General features: G+C 34.9%; 1 protein-coding gene across 1 annotated transcript; it reads right to left on the bottom strand.

Moving 5' to 3' along the window:
* Window positions 1–333: 333 nt before the first annotated feature.
* LOC111883510 (histone H2A) lies at window positions 334–1157 on the bottom strand. Its single transcript, XM_023879827.2, has 2 exons — window positions 886–1157; window positions 334–682 (listed from the first exon to the last, which is right to left on the bottom strand). The coding sequence occupies exons 1-2, from the start codon at window positions 1093–1095 to the stop codon at window positions 437–439; spliced, it is 456 nt and encodes a 151-aa protein (XP_023735595.1). The 5' UTR covers window positions 1096–1157; the 3' UTR covers window positions 334–436.
* Between the last annotated feature and the right edge of the window lie 10784 nt (window positions 1158–11941).

Here is an 11941-nt window from a genome sequence, read left to right on the forward strand (position 1 = left end):
ATATCTCAAAAGAGTTCATACTCCTATAAATTGAATACTCAATGTCCTCATAAGGTGGAATTCGGTATATCCAATCATAAAGTCAAAATACTATATCAAAAAAGTGTTATACACAATCCTTCTAATAAACCATAAAACGTTTTAATTCCAAAAATGATCATATTACTCTCAAGCACCAACAAAAAATACCCAAATAGGACCAATTTGCGCAACATGATCCAACAAAACCAATGCCAATTCTGATTGAGGTTTTGATTTCTATGTAATTTGTTTGAAAAAAAACATAATAAGTATGGGGTTAACTCATTCAATAAGAAAATCTATATCGCGACATTATAGTAAAACAAGTGGTTTCATTACTTAAATCTTGATCAACATCAACATACAAACTAATTATATGATTCTAACACAAAAACTACAATTCTAACAAAGTAATCTACTCGGCCTTCTTATCTTTCTTAGGAGATTTGGTAGCCTTAGATGGGGATTTAGGCTCCTTGGCAGCAGTCTTCTTTGGTAATAAAACAGGATTAATATTTGGAAGAACACCGCCATGAGCAATCGTAACTCCACCCAATAATTTCCCAAGCTCGTCATCGTTTCTAATGGCCAAAAGAAGATGCCTTGGAATGATTCGTGTCTTCTTGTTATCCCTCGCAGCATTTCCAGCTAATTCCAACAACTACAAACAACAAAAATCAAGTAGATTAGAAGATGTTCCATGAATTATCAAAATCCAGATCAAACCAGAAAAAAAAAAACTTCATAATCCGCCATGGCATCGATTTAAGAAATCCTTAAAATAAACTACAACTTGAATAGCTGATAATCAGATCCGTATTCAACTTCTATCGATACGAAAGGAGATTGTAAGAGAAAACTTACTTCGGCAGCAAGGTATTCAAGAACAGCGGCGAGGTAAATCGGAGCACCGCTTCCAACACGACGAGCATAACGTCCTAACTTCAGAAAACGCCCAATCCTACCAACCGGAAACTGAAGTCCGGCCTTCACAGAACGGGAAACCGCCTTCTTCCTTGAACCGTCTGCCTTTCTTCCTCCGGCGCCCTTCTTAACTTTTCCATCTCCGTCCATTTTCTGTATGTCGACGAATAGATTGTGCAGTAGTGAATGAATTCTTCGATAATCGATGAAGAACAAGAGCAAACATGGTTTGGTTATGTAGAGAGAAAGGTGGGTGGCGGGGAATTTGGGATCGATCGTAGCTTTGTATTAACCGTTGGATGGAGTGTTGTTTCAACGGACTGGATTTGCTAAAACGCTATCCGCGGGAGATGAGTCCGATTATTTGGTTTTGTGATTTTCAAATTTTGTTTAAAATTTTAAGGAATAGTATGGATCTCCCGCGAGACTTTCAACTATAGAGTTTTTCATGTTTTACTTTAAATGCAATTACTTTGTTTTATATTTTTATTATACTAAGTTACAACCCGTAGAAATCACGGGTTACAAATTTAAATAACATATATAATATAAATATAGTAATTATTAATCATAGATTTGCAAATATTATATTTTTTAACAAAGTTTGATCTTGTAACCTTGTATCATTGTTATTTAATTATTTAATTGTTAGTAAATGGAATTCAAATAATTTGATCTAATTTTTTTGGGATAAAATAAATCATAATGGCATTCATATATCTCTAATATATTGAATTATCCCTAAATTAAAGAGATTCTACCGAAATTCAAGTAACAGAAGGGTAATTATGTAAATTTGATGGAATCCGAAATGGACGAATTATGTAATTTACTAATTTTTTAAAATATAAAATGGTAATTAGGCGGGAAAATAATCTTCAGGGGCTTTTAAAAGTGTACAAATGGCTTAGATTTATTATTTTATTAGAAAAGAGAAATGATACTCAAAAAATTATATAATATTGTTTTGCATTGGGTTTTTTATATGTGATTTTTATTAACAGTGTGTTGTAAGGATTTTGTTCGGTTTTTGATCATCTTATTCTAGATAATATTTTCTACTTGATATTAAACTTACATAAAACTCTTTATATATTTTTTTTCGGTAGGATAAATCTAATCTACTACTAAATTACTTATAATTTCACATATGTCCGTTGAATCCCAGTCCTCAAGAAGGGATTGTTAATATATTCTTTAGATATTAAAGTTTACATAAATTTCTTTATGTAACTTAAAAACCCCACAAATGTACAATGACTTTTCGAATGTAATCATAACCATTATAATAATAAAAAATCGTAATTTAACAAATAAGCAAGTGTTAATAAACAATATTGATAAATGTATTCTTGAGATGTTTATGTTATATCTGTGGCTCTAACGACTTCATCGTCTTTGGATGCACTAACACCAAAATATTAAAATTTACCGTGAACATAAAGTAGAAGTAATTTCACACGCATAAGCCAGGACTGATAAATTTTTGATAGACATTTAATCACATACATTAATTTCACCTGGAAAAATAATAATTTAGAACAATTAATCACATACATTAACGAGTCAAATTCCATAATTCAGTAAATGACATAAAAATTATAAACAAAGTAGAAAGTTGGCGGCTAACAAAAGTCAAAATTTCTTTTTTCATAGTCAAATTAAAACTCAAGCCTAAAATTGTTTTTTTGCATCATCCTTTTCCCATAAACAAATTATAAAACTTCATTTGTGTTTTCGTTTAAGGGACAAATATTACTAATACCATAGTTACATAATACGCCGATCCAAGAAAATAACAACACGATGGTTTAAATTAAATAAAAAATTAAGTGCATTGCCTATACAGATAAAAAAAAGTATTTTGTTGTTTATTGGAAAATGGATATACACAATGCAATAAAACATGGGTAAATGTTAAATAAATCAATGAAAACTGTAAATACAAACACATTTTTATGAATTCTCCAGGTTTTAGGATTATTTGATCTTATTTATCCCGATAATCAATTTCTAGTAGCAACATATACTTGCATACATTATCAACGATTATAATATGTAACCCTAAATGAGAAAAAATGATTTAAGAAAATATAATACAAAAGTACAATGGTATAATAAGGACAATATATAAAATACATTGCTATTGCTTCCATTTATCACTTCTGAAAAAGCAATTAAACTCACTTGTGGATATGCTTATATTTCAAATACAAAGGGCAAAATTAGGAAGATATGCTTTCTTAGCATAAAGTTTTAAAAGAACATTTAAAAGAATTTATTATGTATTTTTTCCTTTCTCTTTCTCTATTTATGTCCCAAATCGAAGATTAAAATCTTACATGATTAACAAACTTTATTGTAAAGATAAACTTGAATAATAAAGATGGGTTTGAAGTTTCATTTTTTTCTTTCTGTCATGAACCTTCAGGTTTATTATTTTTTTTCTCTCTTTGATTCATATAATAGTCATTTGTCTTAGTCATTTATCTTTGTAAATTCATGTCCTTTTCCTTCATTAGCTTACTACAAACAGAAGTTACTTGAATCCTGATGCAATAACAAATTTAGTTTAATTAAACAAAAATTCTTTCTCTATGGCTACATAAATGGAATAAATACAATATTTGATCGGCTACCATACGTAAACCAGAGAATGAGTAAGATATATCATTTTTTTCCAACAATGACAATAATCATAACCTGTAGGCTTTTAGCACCCACTTCATGAATTGAAAACTGACTGCTATATGCCGGTAAAAGTTGTTCCAATCAACGGTAACCCGTACTCTAAAAAAAAAAGAATAAACAACCTAATTCTTAGATTAAAGAAAATGAAAAAAAATATATAAAGTGATTCACTCGAAGTGATTATACCGATTTTGTATCCAGTATAATTGAGCGCTCGAGATCATGAAAAAAAAAGAATCAATTGAAAGAAACAAAACTATGGCGGACAAATGTGGGTTCTGAAAAAGTATAATTGTGAAATCATATGAGAAATCAAAACCAAACATCGTGAAATCACAACATAGAAGTCAAATAAAAATTAAAATCTTACCGATAATAACCGATGATGGAGCGAAGGTGAAGGATTAATAGTTTTTTGATGTCTTTAGGGGTTTGTTTCATAGCTTCCTTCACTGTATCTGTGCCAAAATCATTGTTGTTGTATAAAAAAAATTCAATATAGGTATAGCAGAAATGTTGACCTCCATGTATATACGAAGTCGACTAAAGCCCTAATTTATCAGATTCAAATTTGGATAAGATTTAGTTGCTGATTTAAGTCAATATCCTTGATTTCATGAGATTGTGATATCCCAAATTAAGAGGATTTTAAGAGGACAATGATACCAAATTACCAAGTTAAGTGACTCGATTTAATGCATCATAAGAGCAGTTGCAGTTTAAATGAGTAGGAGGGTAAAATTGGTACTTCACTTTATAAGAATGGAGATGGAGAAGATGTCACGTGGCATAAAAATGTTTCTTTTATTAAGGATGGAGATTTTGGAAAATGAAATTGTGTCATGCGTTTAGTTGAAAAATATTAAGATTCAATTATATTCTATTGATTATATATATATATATATATATATATATATATATATATATATTAAATTTGTCTACGAACAGTAAAGTTCCTAGAGGTTGACAAAATTGATCCTTGTTCTCTATCTGCCTTTTCACATTTGGCCACAAAAATTTCTGTTTTTCATATTTTTTTAAACACTTTTCCACATTATTTTCGTTTGTATTCAATCGGTTGCTCCCTCCACCGCCTTTCCCATCCAATCATATGTTGCACTGCCATGGACATCCCTCGATTAAATCGCAATCAAATATCGACGACCGTTCACCGATTCCCCTATTCCACTGGTACTAGATATTACCGTCTCAATATCAATTCACTCTCTTGAATTATGACATCAACCACTGAAGGTCTGATCGTCTCCTGACGTTCTTCCTCCATCGAACCGACGCAACTCTACTCCAACACATCCACCTTCTTTCCCCAATATAGGTGACTTCCTAGGATGAATATGCTTCGGTCGACGCTTTTTGTCTGTCGGCTTTTGATTTGGCGAGGTCAACGAATTTGTGAAGAGAAACCGACGAGTACTTTTGGAGCAGGGTGGGTTGATTTCCCGTTGATTTCTAGGGTACGTAGTTCTAAATTATTGGTTCTTACTTTATCTATTTCTTACGTTTCTTCTTTCTTCTTCTATTATGTTCTTCGTTTGCTAAAAGCAAGTGAATCCCTCTATTAAATACATTCTCATTCTAAAGCTCCGTTTCTTCAATATCAGTCGAGAAACCTTCTCTCTTTTCTTTTTGGCTATGCTGCTTCACCTCCGATTAGACCAAATCCATATAACCTCCTTCTATAGGCCAATATCTATCGGTCGTCGGTTCCTCCACCTTTATCGATCATCTGTTCTTCCACGACAATCTAAATCTGAAGGTTTTCCTGCCTGCTCCACCACCGATCAAGGAATTATAGCTATCGATGGCTGAAGTCCACATGTTTGGCTTGGAGAAGATAAGATATTTGTGAGTTCACGTATTCTTATCAAGGTTTTTAGATATTTCCCTATTTCTATTTTTTGGTTTGATCTTCAATTTAACTTTTTTTTAAGACAGTCTTCCCATCAATAGTCCCCACCCCATGTCAAATTCATCTTTGAACTCAAAAGCATTACTTTCGAATTTTGTTTTCAGTTATACAGATGGAAGCCATAGGGGAGGTTATGTAACGACATGAAAATTTAAAACAATTTTTCATTTTTCAAACATAACATATCTCATATAAACAATTTTCGAGTTTTAGGTTGCATACTGCTAAGCTGAAACATAGAAAAATCATAACTTCCTCATACGAAGTCAGATTTGGGCATTCTTTTTATGCACGCTCTTGGTTTAACGTATTCAACTATAGAGTTTTTCATAGGTGTAAATTACATCAATCATCCCTTGCATATATGTCAGAAAACATGTCTAGTCTTTATTTTCAAAATTTAACTTAGACCATTCGTGGTTTGATTTAACATTGCACGTTTCATCCTTGAAAGACAATTTTGTTTCGAACTTAGTCCTTGCCAAAATTTAAATGACCATTATACCCTTGTGTTTTTATTTTAAAATCAATTTATTATCTATATTATCATTTTAAATTAAAAAAATAATAATAAATGCCCCCATCCCCTTCACTTTCCCCAACCCATCCACCTTTCATTGTTACCGATTGGAGAAAAATATACAAACACACACACATATACAATCACCAGCCACCCTCCGACAAACCTTCCCCACCCTTTTCACTGTGTTACTGACCGATAAAATTAAAAACAGAAAACATACAAACACACAAAATCGATGAGAGGGAAAGAGAAGACCTATAACTCGTCGATGGTTTTAGGTGGTTGTCAAAGTGTAGATCAACAGTGGGTTAACAATGATCGAAAGAGAAAAAAAGAATGAGGAGGAGCGTTGGTGAGAAAATGGAGAGGACTGCATACGACAGCTAGGGTTTTGGGTGGTTTGCGGAGTGCATATCCGTCAAAGTGTAGCCGCCTCTGGGTTTTTTGGAAGATAGGGTAGTAGATCTTTTTTCCATCGGTGTACAATCCACACCCCATCTGTTAATTTCTTCAAATCGATTTCATTATCTTGCCTTTCAAGATTTTGGTGTTGCAGGTGTGTTCTTTTCCTTTTTCCTTAAATCGATGTTGATTGGTGGCGATTGGTGGCAACATTTCAAGGAATTGGTAGCGATCTTTGAAGTATGGGGGTAAGGGATGCGGTGTTGTCACCGTCGATACTGGTTTAAGAACAAGAAGCAAATAATAGCAATGATTCTTGTAGCTTGCAACCCTCTCGTCGGAAAAACGTGATTTCTTGGTGTCGTCGGAAAAACGTGATAATTTTGGTCTCGTTGGAAAAACGTAGTTTCTTGGTCTTACCGGAGAAAGGAGATAAAAGGAGACAGGGGAAAGAAAAGGGGGAGGGTGAAGATATATTTTTTCTTTTGTTTTTAATATAAAAATAATAAATAAATAAAAGAGAAATAAAAAATAAGTTGTTAGGGCAAAATAGTCTTTTTATGTCCAGAGGGACTAAGCGTGAAAGGAAAAACAAACCCAGGGACGATCCGATTTAATTTTTGAAAATAGGGACTAAACGTGCGTTTTGGCATGTGCACGAGGGACGAATGGTGTAATTTACCCTTTTTCATATTTTAGTTTTAAATGCAATTACTTTGTTTTATTATATTTTGGAAAATGAAATTATCTCATGCATTTAGTTGACAAAATTAAGATTAAATTAAATTTTATTGATTTTGTAAACATATGATAAAGGTAGACGTACTCCTCGTGCGCGCGGCGTAATAGTGTTGACTCGAAAGCAAGTGGCTGGCCCAGTACGCGCGATGTACCAGCGATTATGCCCCGCGTACCGACCAGAGTCCCTTTTAGCTAACTTTGTCTTAACCACTTAAGCTCTTAACGTCAAAACCTCAAATCTACTTCATTCCAAGGCATTATTAATGCATAAAATTGGCAACTTTTTCATCTTGCGAGTCTTTAATGGGACCCTAAAATCCAATTTTGTCCATTAAGGCCCATAATAGGGCTCTAACTCATGCATGGACCAGTATGATTCATCAAGATGACACCTTTTTACACAAGGAACGTCATAGGGGTTAAGATCTAACATCCTAGCTCATAGAGGGACTTAAACTCCCAAAGAAAACCTAAAAGACCATAACAAGCTAAAAACAAGCGTTGATCTCAATCTAACACAAAGAGGTTCCAAGATAAACACTTTATACCTTATGGAGCTAACAAACTTAAAGATTCTGGATCTACAATCTCAAGTCCAACCAAAGCTTGGTCACTAAGCACCACCTTCTTTAATGCACATAAAACAACCCCAAAAGTACTTCCAAAACTCAAAAACACACTATGGGAGGTTAGGGTTTCGATCTTAGGGTATAGAGGAGTGGATGCTGATCAATAGAGGGTCCAAGGGTGTTATAAGTTGCTTAAATAGGGCTCAAAACCTAAAATTTAAATGTGTCCCTGCATTACGCACTCCACGTACTCCCCACGTATGTGGGTGGATCCGTGTTCCATAATTGAGCTAGTACGCTAAGTGTACTCATAGAGTACGCCCTGTGTACTAGTTAAGGACCAAAAAGACATGGATTTTGCATTAAAGGGGTTAAATGGAAAACATACGAAATTCGAATGTTACAGTTTGGGCATTTTAGCAGCCTCCACCACCTATAGGACCCCTTTGGAGAAACCCTAGCCTCCACCTTCAAAATTTGAGCTTTTCCCCTCTTCTCTCTCCTCTTTTGGATGCTTTTTATTATATTTTGATGAAGTTTGGAGATCGAGAAGGTTCTTTTGGTTTCAAGGAAAGTTGTTTCAAGTCTGGATCCATCAAATGCAATATATTTATGGAATATTGTAAGTGTGAAGTTCCAATTTTGCTATCTTGTTCTTTAGATCTTGTTATTTGGGGGTTTTGGGCACTTTTGATCCATTTTATGGGTAATCCTGGTGTAACATCCCAAATTTCGAGTCCAAAAATTTCATTTTAATTAACTGATTATAAAGACATTCATATGAAAACTACGTAACAATATATGATCATTTTGTAAATCAATGTATAATGTCTGAAAACCCAAATCATATAATAGCAACATGTCAAAGTACAATCCCAGAATATCTCAAGTGCGGAAAATCAATGTGTGTGTATGATGTGCTGCTACCGCGCCAGCTATGGCTGTTCACTATTCGGATAAAACCGAATTATCCAATTGGACAATTTGGTTGAACTATTTGGTTCGGTTATTCGGAGTTTTGGATTGGTTTTCAACAAAACCGAATTATTATTTTGGATTTCAGATTGGTTTTGGTTAATAAAATAAGAACCGAATAGTCCAAAAAACCAAATAAATATTTATTATTCATCTATTTGTAATATATATATATATATATATATATATATATATATATATATATATATATATATATATATATATATATATAAAATTATTTATTAATTTTGTAATTTGTTTTTTAAAATAGGTTCAAAACATTTCACCCGATAAAAAAACATTAATATGCATTTTCTCTTGAAAAATTTGTATCTATAAAATATGTAACTATAATATATATTCTTATTAGTTGTTTATAAATTTCAAATCATAACTAAATTATTTGTTTTTGCTTCTTGTGTAAAGTTGGGTAATATTATAATTATATGTCGTTTTAAAATATTTTCGGTTTTTGAAAACCGAATTATAAAAACCGATCCAACCGAATTGTAATCGAATCGGATTTGAATTTAATTTGGACACTTCGGATTCATGTTTCGAAAACCGAAATCAATTTGGATTTATTTGATTGGATCGGATAACACCGATCCATCCAAACGAACACCCCTAGCGCCAGCTCCTTCCCCTTCGCTGAAGAGGTACCTGAAACCAAAACTGTAAATTGTAAGTACGAAACTTAGTGAGTTCCCCCATCGTACCACATACCATACGATCACATAGCATACATACTGTTGGACAATTATGGGGTGTCCGACCTACCCGGTACGACGATTCTGGGGTGCCGATCTACCCGTGTCAAGCCATTATGGGGTGCTGACCTACCCGTGTCAAGCCATTCTGGGATGCTGACCTACCCCCCGGTCCTAACAACCGACCCTCGGGGACTATTCCACCCCTTACTACTACTATCACACATATCATAACATAAACATACTATCAAACATATATGGGGTGTCCGAACTACCCTTCGGTCCTAACAATCGAACTTGGGGACTATTCCCCTCCTACTACCACTATCACATATAACATATCATGCCAACATATAAACATAACATCACATACTGCCAGACATAGCTGGGATTCGGGGGTGTCTGACCTACCCTTCGGTCCTAACAACCGAACTCTACTACTATCACATGTAACATATCATGCCAACATATAACATATCAGGTAGTGGAAAACCTATATGATATCACAAAGACAATCATCTAACATACAACTCCTACTGATAGGCCGGCATTATGGCCGTAGACCCACCGCTACTAGAAGGTAACTCACCTCATACGATTAGTTGTTGATAATATGTGCGGGAAACCTCTGCCTGTTGCTGCTCCGGAAATCCTCCGACTATTATCCCCACAAAACACTTAGTCAAAATCTGATATCTACTCATAGGGTAAAATGACTATTTTACCCCTAACCAAGTCCAAGTCAAAGTCAACTTCCAGTTGACCCGAATCGCCAAGTTGGGTCGTCAACTCGTCGGGTCCCTAACCCTTTACCCGTCCTTGTCCACAGCTCTACTCATCGAGTTTAGCAACGACTCGACGAGTTCCCCTTCTATATGAACATCGAATGAACCTTCATCCGACTCACCGAGTTGTATGAACAACCCGTGGAGTTCTCCTTCATCTGATAAACAAGTCCTGTCCTTGACTCGTCGAGTTTATCTTCAACTATTAAGAGATTGCCTTGGACTCGCCGAGTCCCATGAACTCCACATCTAAGGCTAAGTGTCCAATATGTTGGGTCACTCCTTTGGACCCTCTAACACCCTTGTAACACTCAACTGGGTTCCTTCGAACCCAAGCAGAAAATAGGAGTCAAACCTTGGACTCGCCGAGTCCAAAGAACAACTCGCTGAGTCGAGGTTGTCCAAGTCTCATTTCTCGATTTCTGATGCACAACACTTGTCCAAAAGATGGATCTAGGCTCCTACAATCGATATAGCATGTAAACTTACAAACTTTACGTGCATGCATGAGACTTTGAGCTCCAAAAAGGTTCCAAAGAAGATCTTAGGTTGCATGGAGCCTTCCATGGGTGCAAAAGCAACCCCTTCCTGCCTTGTGACCCCTCGAAGGCCCTAGATCCAAAGTTTGACCCCCAACCATGCTTGAAATCATGGTTGGTTTCCACACATGGCTTATAAAAGCCCTAAAACTCCCCAAAAAGGGATCTAACAAATGAACAAGCAAGGTATAGACTTTATACCTTCCGGAAGCTACAAAGGAACCACCAACTCGAACTCCTTTGGTCCTCCTTCGATCTTCTAAGCTTTTCCCTTCTTCCTTGACACCACAAAACGCCTAGATCACTCAAATCTCTTAAATCTCTCCACACACAGTTAGGGTTCGCTATGAAGGGTTTCTGGAAGCAATAGGGACGAATGGGGGTGGAATTAGATGATTAAATAGGGTTCAATCTCTTAAATTAGGGTTTTGTCTAGTCAGAGTCTACTTGTCGAGTCTATACGCCGACTCGACGAGTCCAATACTTAAGTCCCGCATCCCATCCCGTTCCTACTCGACGAGTTGGGCCTTCAACTCGCCGAGTCTCAGGCCAAAATGCAAAATACTTAAATCAAAAAAATATGTACCAGGAACTAGGCGCTACACCTGGAGTTGAGTGGACTATGATATCTTTTGATCAATTTAGAATGCTTCTTAGACCTCATGGACTAGGAAATTTATGATATTTTGCCTTCTCTTATAGCCATACAAGTTATATTGGTGCTTTAGGTCATTTTGGTGTATTAAAGTTAAGATCTTGAAAGTTGGTGACTTTTGTTGGATATAGTGTCTAAGTCCATAACTTTATTTGGTATGTACTTGACCTGACCCGGCATGGTCCATTTGGGTTGCATGGCATTGCAATACTTGGATAGACAAAATGAGAGAATAAGGCACTTATGATTATTAATATATTTTAAGTTCTAATATATTAATAATAGTATTACTTAATTAGTCTTGATAAAATATTAATTTAAGTATTAATGTAGTGATCAAGTTGAAACTAATTAAATATATGGGGTTGATTATGAAAATCATCTAAACTTTTATAGTGGATTAAATGATCCATGGTTTATGGGTTATGGATATAACTATTTGGAGCTCCATGGATAGTGCATGGGAGTTACAAACC

This window comes from Lactuca sativa, chromosome 5 (genome assembly GCF_002870075.4).
Source record: "Lactuca sativa cultivar Salinas chromosome 5, Lsat_Salinas_v11, whole genome shotgun sequence".
Classification (NCBI taxonomy): Eukaryota; Viridiplantae; Streptophyta; class Magnoliopsida; order Asterales; family Asteraceae; genus Lactuca; species Lactuca sativa.

Excerpts from the sequence above, each read along its gene's own strand:
- LOC111883510 (XM_023879827.2), bottom strand. The coding sequence starts at position 1,095 with ATGGACGGAGATGGAAAAGTTAAGAAGGGCGCCGGAGGAAGAAAGGCA. Across the intron at positions 683-885 it reads TTGAATACCTTGCTGCCGAA|TTGTTGGAATTAGCTGGAAA; the intron begins GTAAGTTTTCTC and ends TGTTGTTTGTAG.